The following is a 15,353-nucleotide window of genomic DNA, read 5'->3' on the forward strand; positions in this document are numbered from 1 at the left end:
GAGACTCAACAAGAAAAGAAAACTTCAGGCCAATATCCATGATGAACATAGATGCAAAAATCTTCAATAAAATACCGGCAAACCGACTGCAACAGCACATCAAAAAGCTTATACATCACCATCAAGTAGGCTTCATCCAAGGGATGCAAGGCTGGTTCAACATATGCAAGTCTATAAATGTAATCCACCACATAAACAGAACCAAAGACAAAAACCACATGATTATTTCAATAGATGCAGAGAAGGCCTTCAACAAAATTCAACAGCCCTTTATGCTAAAAACTCTCAATAAACTAGATATCAACAGAAGGTATCTCAAAATAATAAAAGCTATTTACAACAAACCCACAGCCAATATCATACTGAATGGGCAAAAACTGGAAACATTCCCTTTGAAATCTGGCACTAGGATGCCCTCTCTCACCACTCCTATTCAATACAGTATTGGAAGTTCTAGCCAGAGCAATCAGGCAAGAAAAAGAAATAAAGAGTATTCAATTAGGAAATTGAATACAAATAGAGTATTCAATTTCCTAATTGAATACTCAAATTGTCTCTATTTGCAGATGACATGATTGTATATTTAAAAGACCCCACTGTCGCAGCCTAAAATCTCCTGAAACTGATAAGCAACTTCAGAAAAGTCTCTGGATACAAAATCAATGTGCAGAAATCACAAGTATTCCTATACACCAATAACAGACTTAAAGAGAGCAAAATCAAGAATAAACTCCCATTCACAATTGCTACAAAGAGAATAAAATACCTAAGAATACAACTAACAAAGGATGTAAAGGGCTTCTTCAAGGAGAACTACAAACCACTGCTCAAGGAAATAAGAGAGGATACAAACAGATGGAGAAACATTCCATGCTTGTGGTTAGGAAGAATCAAAATTGTGAAAATGGCCATATTGCCCAAAGTAATGTATAGATTCAACACTATCCCCATCAAGCCACTGATGACCCTCTTCACAGAACTGGAAAAAAAACCACCTTAAACTTCATAGAAAACCAAAAAAGAGCCCATGTATCCAGGAAAATCATAAGCAAAAAGAACAAAACTGGAGGCATCATGCTACCTGACTTCAAACTATACTACTAGGCTACAGTAATCAAAACAGCATGGTACTGGTATCAAAACAGAGATACAGACCAATGAAAATGAACAGAGACCTCAGAGGCAACACCACAAATCTACAACCATTTGATCTTTGAAAAAACTGACAAAAACAAGCAATGGGGAAAGGATTTCCTGTTTAATAAATGGTATTGGGAAAACTGGCTTGCCATGTGCAAGAAAGCAAAAACTGGACCCCTTCCTGACACCTTACACTAAAATTAATTCCAGATGGATTAAAGACTTAAACATAGACCTAACCCCATAAAAACCCTAGAAGAAAACCTAGGCAAAACCATTCAGGACATAGTCATAGGCAAGGACTTCATGACTAAAACACCAAAAGCATTGACAACAAAAGCCAAAATAGACAAATGGGATCTAATTAAACACCAGAGTTTCTGTAGAACAAAAGAAACAATCATTAGAGTGAACCAGCAACCAACATAATGGAAAAAATTTTGCATGCTACCCATCTGACAAAGGGCTAATATCGAGAATCTACAAAGAACTAAAACAGATTTACAAGAAAACAAACCTGTTCAAAAGTGGGCAAAGGATATGAACAGACACTTTTCAAAAGAAGACATATGAGGCCAGCAAACATATGAAAAAATGCTCATCATCACTGGTCATTAGAGAAATGCAAATCAAAACCACATTGAGATACCATGTCACTCAAGTTAGAATGATGATCATTAAAAAATCTGAAGACAGATGCTGGAGAGGATGTGGAGAAATAGGAACACTTTTACACTGTTGGTGGGAGTGTAAATTAGCTCAACCATTGTGGAAGACAGTGTGGCAATTCCTCAAGGACCTAGAAATAGAAATTCTATTTGACCCAGCAATCCCATTACTGGGTTTATATTCAAAGGATTATAAATTGTTCTAGTATAAAGACACATGCACACATATCATTGTGACACTGTTTACAATAGCAAAGACCTGGAATCAACCCAAATGCCCATCGATGATAGACTGGACAAGGAAAATGTGGCACATATATACTGTGGAATACTATGCAGCCATAAAAAAACAATGAGTTTGTGTCCTTTGTAGGGACATGGATGAATCTGGAAACCATCCTTCTCAGCAAACTGACACAAGAACAGAAAATCAAACACTGCATGTTCTCACTCATAGGCTGCTGTTGAACAATGAGAACACATGGACACAGAGAGTGGAGCATCACACACTGGGGTCTGTTGTGGGGGAATAGGAGAGGAACAGTAGGGAGGTTGGGGAGGGATAACATGGGGAAAAATGCCAGATATAGGTGCGGGGAGGATGGAGACAGTAAACCACCTTGCCATGAATGTACCTATACAACGATCCTGTGTGTTCTGCACATGTACCCCAGAACTTAAAGGACAATTTTTATATATATATATATAGGATTTTTTTAAATGACACTCATTTTATAGTATGACAGCCAGAACAAGAAGGCAGAACTTGGTCTTGTTTGACCTCACTGGGATAACTCAAATTTTGGGTGCAGTGGGGCACACCAGGAGATTCCAATTTTTCACTGTGCTGTGCAGGTCCAAAATATGGACCATAAGAACACCATGAGTCTAATATTAGGGTTACAATAAATATTAGCAAATAGACAAATTCTCAAATACAGAATCCATATATAAAGATCAACTGTATCTGTAAAAAAATTAATTATTATAGTATTATATTACATTATCAAATTTTAATTTTTATTTGCATATTTTCTTAATGTACAACTACCAAACCATATTAGATGGATTTAAACATTATTGGTTGGTAATAAATAAAGGCCATAAAATAATGTTATACTTTTCTCCCCCCATGATATTTCTTCCCCAACTTGACAGAGAACAACATGAGAAGTCCTTGAGGAAACCAAATAAGAGCAATGTAGTGTCAATGAAGATCTAAAAAGATATTTATTCAGGGATTTAGGGACCATGTATATTCAGCACAAGGCTATATACCTTGGGTGATCTGGGTTATATGCTAGGGAAATCACTAGTATGTCCAAAATGTATCCTTTATTACACTACTACCAAAGCAATACTTTTTTTCCCAAACCACCTGCCACTCTACAAGAAATAACACAGCAGAATCAAGGTACATTGAAAAACAGACTGTGACATGAATCTATCATCAAGCTTCCACTCAAATGGGACAGCAAATACATGGATATGATGTTTAACTCACTTCATGACCCTTAACACTTGTGATTTTATCATTCATAATCTTTGACATGAACAAATTCAACATCACTATTTATGAGCTTAGGATAAAGTAGGCTTATTCCCAACCAAGATCTGGAAGTAATGCTGGCATTGAAATGCTGCTCACCATCACCAGTTCTGCTGAACTAGCTATCGCTGGATGTCTGAAGATAGCAAAGCAACATGTCCTGGTGAGCTAGAGTGAAACAAGCAGGAAAGCCAGAAGAAACACTTCCAACGACACACAAAAATCAACCTTAGATGGCTTAGTCTAATCATGACATGTTAGAAGAGTGCTTCATCTCTAGTAGTTAGCAGTGAAATGGTTCCACTTAAGCAAAGGGCATAAGCAGGACTGATAATACCTAAGGCTTCAAGAAATCAATGATATTATTATAACAGGGACTATATTATATTCGTATTCTCCATTAGTGATTTTACCAGAAGAATCATATATTCTGTCTGCTGCCTTCCTTTCTGTGTCATCTCTTTTCTCTCATATTCAATCCAACAAACATGTAATACATAGCTGCTGCAGAAATCTTCCCCATTTGGAATTTGTGTGTATCGTCATGCCTCTGCTTGAGAATCTCACCTCAGTGGTGACCTCCTCTACATAACTACACATCTAGTTTCCTTGACCTCATGTTGCTGATGTTCCACCAGGAGGCCTATCTAAGCCCCTCTCCAGCCATGGCCCTCACTGTTCCAGCACTCTAGCATCAGTCCTTTCCTTAGGCCTGAATCCTCCAACCAGAAACGTACTCTTCTCTACCAGTGTATATGGATCCCTTTCCTCAAATCTCAAAAGTTACATGAATAGAAAGGTTCATATAATCCTCTTCAAACACATACAAGTATATAAAGAAAACTGATGTTTTTTAAAGTTATTATTTCTTTAGAAATCCCTTAACAAGAGTTCAACTTGCTTTACATGAGATTTATCATTCACTTTTATAACTAAGCTAATATACCATATATGTGTAGTTTTGTTTCTTTTCACCAAATGTGTGTTTATATTTTTTCAGTCTTTTCAAAATATAATTCAAGTGAATATACTTAGATTCTTTTGTTAATGTGTATATTAATGCTAGATGCCAATAAGATAAAAGCCTTGTTGTTTAGGCAAAGAGAAATTTTCCAAATGTTGGTAAGTTGACTACATGTTTTCAAGGCTTGTTGTAATTTGTTTTTGTGTTTTGTCTTGCTCTTTCTTTTTCCTTTTGATCTAGTACTGAAGTTACAGTTCTATATATGCTTTGCATATAAATGAATTTAACACTATTCACTAGGACTTCATAATCACATTTGAGATCAGAAACAAGAGTTTGTTTCTACCTCCTTTGTGGCTTATATTATCCCTTCTTGTAACTGGAATCATCAAAACGATGCATGAAGTGCATGTAGATCTCTCCAAAAACTTCAGTGTCATTTTTCACTCAATATCACCTATTAACCTGTTGTTTTGTCATACCAGTTGGTCTCAAAGCAGAGCCCAGAAGAAAGTAGACACGTGGCAAACAGGATTTTAGCTGAAGTAAAATGACTGTGGAAGGTCATACCCACATGCATGAGTAGGACACTCAAAGCTGCTGCTGCCAGTCAGTGTTTCAAAAGTAGCCCCAATAGGCACTGGTGGGAGGGCACTGATGACAAAGCTCACCTTCATCACAGTTTTGCCCTAAATCCCTTTTTCCATTCACATAATGCCTGGTTTTTTAAAGATGCAGGTCCTTTGTATTGTATAGGAGGTTTCGATATGCTATACCCTCTTAGGAACTGGTCTGCCATTTCGTGAAATGCCAAAAACATAGTCAGGTACTGAGTTGTAAATGTCTGTGGTGCCTATGATCGAATGTATTTTTTTCCTGCATGATCATCCATTGTGGTGTTTGTAATTAGCAAAAAATGAGCCTGATTTGTTCTCCTTTGTAGAGCCAGGCCGAGGCCCACTACAAAGGAAGTAAACATGCCAAGAAGGTCAAAGCACTAGAGGCAACGAAAAATAAACCCAAAATGGTTTCTTCCAAGGACAGCGCAAAGGCTAATCCCAGCTGCTCCATCACTCCAATCACAGGCAACAACTCTGACAAATCAGGTCAATGACACTTTTTGTTCTTTACATTCTTTGTGTTTCTCCTGTTCCCCTGCCCTGACCCCATTTTCCTGCCCTCAGTTGTTGCATGTTACTCTCCATGATTTGTTTTCATGATATTAACATGTTTCCTTCATGGGAAGGATTATATGTTTGCACGGAATCTAAGCATTTGATATGTTGCCATTCCATGTTGTTAAATATATACGTTTAAGTATATATGTGTGTATGTAAATATATATATAAGTATATATGCATGAAAACGAGTAGAGACTACTTGATCACAATGTGTTTAGACTAAAATCTGGAAATGAATCTAAAATACTGAGTTTATTACTTCTTTCTATTTATTTTATGTTATTTACTATAGACTTTATTAGTGAAGGACTTCTCAAACTTGTTTACTAATAGATATTTTTATGTTCTCTTACCCCAATAAAAAGGAGTTGAGGAGCAAAAGGGGGAAACTTTCTGAGAGAGTGGCATTACTAAATGAATCTGGAATTATGCTTAGTAATAGAAGATATTGCTTTTTGAAGGTCCTCAGAGTTCATCTCAGGGTTACAAATGCACTTACATATTTTAAAGGAATTATTTCTGAAGAAATGAGCAGATTAGCAGAAGACCTTTATATGTAAATGGAAATGGGTTACTAGGTGAAAGGCCTCTGAAGGAGAGTTTATATTTCATAGTACCAGTGAATGGGTAGAATTTCTGAGTAGGTTCATTCAGTGAAAAGATAAAAAATTCATTTTTGTAGCATGGATACCATGAAATTGGATGTTTAATAGGCTTCCACACTCTCACATCTGCCCCTCAAGGCCCGTGACAGATATGTCATCTTGCTTCAGTGACTCATTGAGGAATAGTGCCTGTTAAAGGAGACTAAGAAAAGATGTCTCTTTCTCTTATGTTTGATGCTCTCTTTAGGGGCCTCCCTCTTGTAGGAAACACATTTCTGATTCTCTTCTACTTCTGAAATCATTGGAGAATCTTAGAAGGAGACTTAAGAATGTTTTCCTGTGGCTTTTGGAGAAAATCAAATCCATTACTCTAACAGGAAGGTTCAGAAAAACCTGTTCAAACAAAGAGACTATGGGAAAAGGGGCCATTATTAATTAGGCTCCGTAGATGCTGGCTCCAAAAGTTCTTCAGCCTAGAAGGAGAGAGCTAAGCTAAATTTGGTAATAAAGACTTTTTGTTCTTTGTACAATAAGATCACTAAACCATATTATCTGATGAACAGATACAGTCAAAAATGCCAGATTATGTCTCCTTCTCTAAAGAACACAGCCTTTTTATATATATTATCTAATTAGTCTTCAATCAATATCAGTTATAACATCAAATAATGTCTCTACTTTGCAAAATTCTAAACTGTGGTGAGGTACACAGTGTGTCAGTTATTTGCTGGAGGCTACCCAGTGTTTAGAAGAGCAGGAACCCTCACCTGCTGACTTCCTGCCTGGTTTCATTAATGCAGGACATCACTGCCTCTGTGAAATAATACTCAGCAATACTCTGCAAAAGGTTTTGTTATCTAAATTATGCTCTTTACCTTCCAGCAAAACATATAAGTAAAATGATAAAACAATGGAGGTTAGTTTCACTTTATTCTTTCAGATAATAGAACAGTTGGTAGGTACTATACATATTACAGTGTTGCTACTGAGGAAGCTCAGGGTTCCACTTAAGTATGTTATTATTTGAAAATTGGGTTACCTCTAAGTATTAAGCAGAAAAAAAGTGTCAAAATCAGAAATAGAGATGGAACAATCAGAGAAGGGTCCATTTTTTTTAAAAAAAGTGTGGAAGAAAAGAAAAGAAAATAGAAAAGAAAAGGTCACAGATTAGGAGATAAAACCAAGGATCGAGTGATACAGAAATAGAAAATTCAAAGAAAAGGTCCTGGGTTATAGTTACAGCATGCCTTACACCTATGAGATGCCCAATTTCAATGAGCATATGTTGAAATAAAGTTTAAGGATTCAAGGCTTTTATTCCAATACTCAAATGATAGCGGGTGCTCAGTAAAACAAAAACACTTCCTAAGCAGTTGTGTTTGCCTACAGAGCGTTTGGGAAACACTAGGATAAAAGCATAGCAGTGATGTGAACAAGAAACGAGAATTAGGCTCTGAAACCCAGGGGAGAGGAAAACAAATCTCAACCACAGCATCTCTTCTTCAGTGCATATGTGGTGGTCTTTCTTCCTGCATTCTCTGCTTCCTCTGCCACTTTCTTAACCACCTCCTAGTACCTGTAGTCTAACAGCATGATGTCACTCACTGTGTGACTATCCAGATTTCGACCAGAAGTAATAGAAACCACCTACATTTGGAGGTTATCTCATTTTTCATGTTTCCTTACTCAAAAATCCATGTAAATTATTTAGTAACTCATTTTCTGGGCCATTACTTTTTTGTTCCTCCGTGTTTGGTGTAAGTATTAATACTCATATTTATTTGTTCTATTATATTTTTAAAAGCTACACCAAAGTCATTGAAAGATGGCACTAATTTTTAAAACAAAAACGTGTATTTGCTAAATAGATATATGTTCTTTTGTCACCATCAACCATATGTCAGCTTCTAAGCAAGAATTTCCACATGGGCTTTATAGAATTTTCAAGTTGGAAAATTAGAAGCTTTGCCCAGATGGGAAATCTGGTCCAAACAATGTAATACCTAATGTATTGTTAACTGCCTGTTTCTAAATCCTTGGAAAGCTCCCACGGCTTTGTCAGAATCATAGATTTTTGTTGATATGTGGCTTTCATTTCATTTAAAATCCCGTTTTAGAAAAACACAAGACACAAAAATCAGTGCTTCACAAAAGGTCCAGGTACAATGTAGGGAGAAAGAGAGTGGCAATAGGAATGATGGCTGTAATAATTGACTGAAATGTTTTATTTCAGACAATGTTGCTTTAAAGAATCAGCCAAAAATTAGACTAAAAGTCACTGTGAAAATTCATGACTGACTGGCAAATCTCATGAGACTGAAATTTCCCAACATTGGTCTTTTTCTTCTGAATGAAGAGTTCCTGTCAAGTGGGCTTAAGTAGTGTCTGTGATTCTCAGATATTTAAATGAAAAGTGAAAACGTTACTCACTTGATGCCTCAGCTGCCAGATTTCAAATATGCAGGCACTCACAGCATCCATAGGGTTGACTAATTCAATTTCCAGTCTCATGTTTTAACATCAATAGCTTAGCAACAAGGTGCTGTTCAATGAGAGCAAATTTTGAGAGAGAGGGAATAAACAGGTGTTAATGGAGGGAGCTTGTGGGAGAGGAGCATTCTGGAAACATCCATAAAGACAAGGTGTGATTTCAAGGTATCTGACAAGAAACTTGGGACCCATAGGTTTACTCTTTTTTTGAGACAGAGTCTCGCTCTGTTGCCTAGGCTGGAATGTAGTGGTGCCATATCAGCTCACTGCAACCGCCACCTCCCATGTTCAAGTGATTCTCGTGCCTCAGTCTTCAAGTAGCTGGGATTACAGGTGCCAACCACCAGACCTGGCTAATTTTTGTATTTTTAGTAGAGACGAGGTTTCACCATGTTGGCCAGGCTGGTCTTGAACTCCTGACCTCAAGTGATCCACCTGCCTTGGCCTCCCAAAATGCTGAAATTACAGGTGTGCACCACTGTGCCCAGCTGGTGAACACTTCTGCTTCTCGAGAGCACATATTGTGTATTCTAAGAAGTGATCTAAAAGTCTTCCAAGTGCTAGGGAAGCCCTCTTAGCTACTATTTTGGCACTTGGGACAACCATTTTTCTCTTTTATGTTACATTCGAAGACATAATTTGGTTCATGTTATATCCAGATCTGTATAAGGCAAACAGATTTGTTATAATGGAGCTATCATGTATAAAATTTTGGGATATCATGACTAGCTTTCTTTTTTTCTCTCGGGTCAGTAAACAAAATGGGTTTAAACTACAATAGCATGAATTGAATTTATTATATGAAGTTCTAACTACATGATTTGAAAAATTAGATATATTTCATTAAAGCTATTCTTTAGTTATATGAGAATAGTTGTTCATTCACTTTTTGTAAGTCGAGGTAGAATTACATGTGAAATCCAAAGAAACAGCTTTATAGTCTCCTAGTATCTGTCCCAACTTTTAATGATGCATCAGAGGAAGTTGGAAACATAATGGGAGGGAGGAAAAATGTGCTTTGGGAGAATTGGGGTCAAAACACAGCAAGCATTAGGCAGCTTCAGGAAGATGGCTAGAACATATTGGCCAGCCACTCTACACAAATTTCCCCCTGGAGTTCAAGTGTCATAATGCCATATGATAATACACTTCCCTGTGATAATATGCCCAATACATCAAATTGAAGGCTCTCTTGTGACAGCATTTAACAACTCATACCAGGTTAAGAAAAATACAGAGCTTCCAAAAAAATCCTGTTTCTTAAAATAATAAAATATTATGATAGTCAACCTAATGATAAAATATTGTGATAGTCAACCTAATAGTTCATATGTCTGGGCTGTAGCACTGAATTCGTTTTAAAAAATTAATTAGATATCAAGATGGGGAAAAGATATTTCTAGTTTAAAGTATTTAAAGCTATTTAGAGCTAAACAGTCTTTAATTAGTTGATGTCTAAACAGATGAAAGCATATGGAATGATTCAAAATGCTATAGATGTATTTATAAATGCAATTAAGAGCAAAGATTATTGAGCCAGCTTCTTTGGTTGAAATATAACAGTAGGAACACCTTAAATTTGTTCAGCTTACAAGACGTAGTTAGATATCCATTTTTACTTGACTGTCATAATCCTTTGATAGATAGTGCTGAAATTACTATCCATTGTTATTCATTCATGCAACAAACTTGGTATCCATTTATTCACTCAACAAATATTGATTAACTATACTAAATAACATAATGCCTATGGGTGCAACAGTGAACAGAAGGACATTTGTTGCCCTCAAAAAGTTCCAACCTAGCGGTGTTTTTTAATTGTCATTGTTAGATATTAGGGATTTAAAGAGAAATAATATATAGTCATCACCTTCAAGCTGCTCCCCAAAATTCAGTAACAATGAAGAACGTGGGTCATGAGAAGGTTAAGTGGTTTATGTCAGGTTGCACAACTCAAATCCCAATGGAGTCAGGATGGAAACTCGGGGTTTCTTGTTCCATGCTTATATCATTATTCCAATTACTTCTAAACTTCTGTGACTTGGAGGAGTAAATGCAAGTATTCCAATGGGCAAAGGCAGAAACCACTAACCGCTTTCTAAATAATTGATAAGTAGGATCATATATTACTTTTACATTGCTTGCTGACTGTTTTGGTATAAGCTGTAACCATGAAGGGACCATCAAGCCTTTGTTTCATTGAGAATCCTTCGTTTCTATGCAAGATATAATCCGTAGTGTTTTAGTGTAATAGAACAAAAGTTTTAGAAGTTAAAAATCTTTTCAAGGACAAATTTGAATAAAAGCACTCATTTTAGGTAAATGGCAAATGATAAATGTGTTCTCAAAGCTCCTGCTTGACAATTACAGACTTTACATGTCTAGAGTCAAATGTACTCACTAAAATAGAAGCTAACACTGAGACAGAGCATTGCAGAATGGCAGAAAGCTTGCCCTGCCTCCAAAAGGGTACAGTTGAGTTCTCTGGAACACGCTGCAGATTTTCAATAGCATTTTGAATTATTCTACCTAAAATATTTCCCCTGAGGACAAGGAGATAGTTTTATTTATCCCACACCCATGTCCAAGGGAGACCGTGAGGTAACAGTGTTAGAAAAAAACATGAGAAGGAGAAAAAGAGGATAGGACATCTTGAAACAGCTGGTTTTCATTTTCAGCGTGTTGTGCTTTTACATCATGGCAGTTCCTCAGGTGTAAACCCAGAGTAGTTATTAATGAGCAGATCAGTATGATTTGCCGCAAAAGTTGCAGTTTAGCTTTTTATGGTCATCCTGTTGCCATATGAAACTGCATTTTCAATTTTGTTGAAGGTTTTTCTGCTGTAGATACAAATGGAGACTCTCGCCTCATCATTTTTATGAGTTCCCCTGTGTACTTCACAGTTTTTATGTGTTTTTACAAACGGGGCCAAGTTTTCCAATTGACAACTTCTCATTTCTGTTCACTGCCACAGTACTCCATCAATTAGCCAGCAAGGTCTTCCTAGCTGCCTCTTCACCATTATCTGTCTCTGTAACAGGACCTTGTGATGTTGAATGGAAGAAAAATAGTTTTCTGCTTTGGCAGCATCTGTCACTTATAGACAAGCACTCTCATAAATTTGGCATACATCTATCCAAATCCAGGAGGCCAAAATTTCATATCCTTCATAAAATAATAGATTAACAATATTTATGACAAACATCTTAAGTCTGAAGTTCTGGGGTACAAGCATGTAGAACATAAATGAGTCCCACCTGTCTAAAGAGAACAGACCATTATACCAAGGCTCATATTTTCATGAAATATACATATATCATTATGACTTTCAAAGTCAACTTAAAAAATAGAACTGCCTCCATCTTTACCCATGCACCTTGAATTTGACAATAGCATCCTTCCAGGTAAGGCTGAAGATTCTTAATAGTTAAATGTTTGTCATCCTCTGGGAACTAACTTCTGAAATTTTAGAGCATTGTATATTGCTTTCAAATAATGCTGAACATTTATTGTCAGTTTCTCCACTTTTGATAGCTATTTTCTAGTGCTGCTCTAAGAAAAGTGAACCAAAAGTTGAGGCTGATTTATGATTTACTGAGTGTCTGTTAACTTATGATTTACTGAGGATATATTATAAACCACTCCAAAAAGCAAAACCTTGGATTCCTCCTTGTTAAAGCTTATATCACTATTAGAAACTTTTTTCATCTTCATTCATATTTATTTTAACTAGTATTTATCTCTTTTGATTACATTTATATACAACTTTCTTACATTAAAAAAATATTGGAATATAAAAGGATTTTATATGTACATTGAATAATTCTGTAAATGCATAACCATAAATGCCCTTGAGATTTCAACAAAAGTTATTACTTACATTTTTATGACATTCTACTTATTTGCTTCAGGAAGAATTCTCTTACAGTGACTTGTTTTTCTGACATGGGTGGATGATCAAATAGAGCTCCTCAATAAATATTTGTATATTCTGTGTGCGAGGCATATGTGGTAAACATTTTGGGGGATTCTGAGTCCACTTTTTTTTTTTTTTTTTTGAGACAGAGTCTCACTCTGTTGCCCAGGCTGGAATGCAGTGGCACGATCTTGGCTCACTGCAACCTCCACCTCCCTGGTTCAAGTGATTCTCCTGCCTCTGCCTCGTGAGTAGCTGGGATTACAAGTGTGTGCCACCATGCCCAGCTAATTTTTGTATTTGTAGTAGAGACAGGGTTTTTCCATGTTAGCCAGGCTGGTCTCAAACTCCTAACCTCAAGTGATCTGTCCTCCTCCGCCTCCCAAAGTGCTGGGATTACAGGCATGAACCACCATGCCCAGCCTGTGTTTACTTCTAAGGATGCTTATGGTCTAGTGCCACACAAAGGTACCCTTACAGCATAATACATTCAGTGTTTTTTCACTGAAACATGTCTAAAGTATGTTCCTCTTTCCTGACTCTTCCCTTGAAGCTCAGGTTCACTGCTGTGAACACCAGGCATAATAGTTGCAGTAATGGATTGGTGCTCTCATTTCTGTAGACGAGCACTGCCTAACAAAACACTGTGTGATAATGGAGATGGGCTATAATCTGTGTTGTCCAACATGACCGTAGCTAACAACATGTGACTTTTCAGCACTTGAAATGTGCCTTATGTTACTGAGAAAGTCAATATTTCATTTTATTTAATTTCAATTAATTCTAAGTCACCCCACAAGGCTAGTAGCTACTGTATTGGACAGTATACCACTACACTGTGATACTCCTTGCTCTTTTAACTAGCTGTGATTCCAGGGAAGTTACTCAATTCTGTGAACCTCTTTTTTCCAGTCTGTAAAGTAGAACCTCTTTTTTCCAGTCTGTAAATGCCCTCCATATTAAACAACAATGTTGTATGGATCAAATGAAATGATTGTAAAAGAGCTTTACAAAATATAGATTATAACAGAAATGCCTGTTAATGATATTCTTGCAGATTTTTTTTCTTCCTTCTCCTCTGGTACTTATTTTAGTCACCCTTCTTTCTGCTTTTTGTGAAAGATGATGGCAGCACCTCGTAATAGCCAGCTATCATCATCTTCCATTATGCTGCACCTAGCATCCTATAGTCTAGAAAAATAGATCCAAGTTTGTTAGACTTACGTGCAAAAAATAATTTTAATAGCAATACTAATAACATGTAACTGAATGAGCATTATGTGCTTTATAGCATGCTAAATATTTTATATGCACTATCTTATTTAATGATTATAATAGTATTCTGATGGATATTAGAAAGTGACACCCAGAGTGGGGAAACAATGGCCCAGAGTTTTTCAGATAAAAAGTATTAGGTTAGTGCAAAAGTAATCACAGTTTTTGCCATTAAAAGTGATGTTAAGTAACATACTAATTATGTTACTGCTATGTCAGGATAGTAATTTTTGCCATTAAAAGTAATGGCTAAAACCGTAATTCCTTTTGCACCAACCTCATATTTTCAATGCTAGAATCTCACTTGGGCTGTCCATCAAACCTACAATCATTATACATATACTCACTACATCTGGGTGAATGTCTGTGAATTTACACTTACTGCTTATGCTTTCTGAAGGCTGTTTGAGATTTATTTACTAGATGACACTTTGAGAAGTCCGACATCTCAGAAATGTATGTTGTTTCTTTCCCCACCCTATTTTACAACTGTTTTTTAAAAATCAAGTTGTGAGAGACATAAGGATATATTAACGAAGGTATGATTCCTGAGTGCCAGGTACCTACTTTACATCCATAGCATAGTAGAATGAGCATGAGCTTGAAGTCAGACAGATTAGCTCTGCCTCTCTCTGAACTCATTTAACCTTGACCAAGTCATACTCATAGAGCTTCTGTTTCCTCATCTATAAAATGGCAGTGCTACATATACTCCGTGGAATACTATGCAGCCATAAAAAAGAATGAATTCATGTCCTTTGCAGGGATATGGATGAAGCTGGAAACCATCATTCTCAGCAAACTAATACAGAAACAGAAAACCAAATACCACACGTTCTCACTCATAAGTGGGAGTTGAACAATAAGAACACATGAACATAGGGAGGGAAACATCATACACCAAGGCCTGTCAGGGGTGAGGGAAGGGGAGGGATAGCATTAGGAGAAATATCCAATGTAGATGATGGGTTGATGGGTGCAGCAAACCACCATGGCACATGTATACCTGTGTAACAAGCCTGCACCTTCTGCACATGTATCCCAGAACTTAAAGTATATATTTTTTTAAAAAATGGGAGTTCTAATACCTATGTCCTAAGATTGGTGTAAGGATTAACGAACCAATACATGTAAGGTGCCTGGCTCAGTGGCTACTATGCAGCAGACACTCAGTAAACGGCAGTCATAAAAAGTAACCATTGTTCAAAGAAATTTGCAGGCCCTGTCTTTATTTTGACTCTATGATCGTTTCATGAAATGCTGGCATGTACCAGTGACCTGTACTTACATTCCTCTTTATGTACTTGTTTTATTGGTTCATAGTAATTATTTGCACTTGTGTTTTCATTCCAGGACATTAAGGTGTCATGAGCCTGACTTTCAATGAGACATTTAAAGATGTGGAAGGGCCTTCTTGGTCTTCCTCACTTTTGTATGAAATGGGGCAAATGTCTTTCTACCCATCCTTCCACTGGTTAATGTGTCTCATCTGTTACGTTCCCTGCAGCCCCTGATACTCTGTCCATACACAGTAGTGACATAATTAGTGCATATTAAGTGAATAT

At 36.7% G+C, this 15,353-nt stretch overlaps 1 protein-coding gene across 11 annotated transcripts in view; it reads left to right on the top strand.

The window, feature by feature from the left end:
* ZNF385B (zinc finger protein 385B) overlaps nt 1-15,353 on the top strand; it is a 385,918-nt gene that overhangs the window by 343,331 nt on the left and 27,234 nt on the right. For all 11 annotated transcript variants that reach the window (XM_032292786.1, XM_032292788.1, XM_032292789.1 and 8 more), the window contains one exon: nt 5,265-5,427. In XM_032292786.1, the coding sequence (XP_032148677.1) occupies nt 5,265-5,427 (163 nt within the window). The remainder of the gene's footprint in view (nt 1-5,264; nt 5,428-15,353) is intronic.

Source organism: Sapajus apella, unplaced genomic scaffold (genome assembly GCF_009761245.1).
Source record: "Sapajus apella isolate SASKATOON/1434 unplaced genomic scaffold, GSC_monkey_1.0 scaffold28, whole genome shotgun sequence".
In the NCBI taxonomy this organism is placed as follows: domain Eukaryota; kingdom Metazoa; phylum Chordata; class Mammalia; order Primates; family Cebidae; genus Sapajus; species Sapajus apella.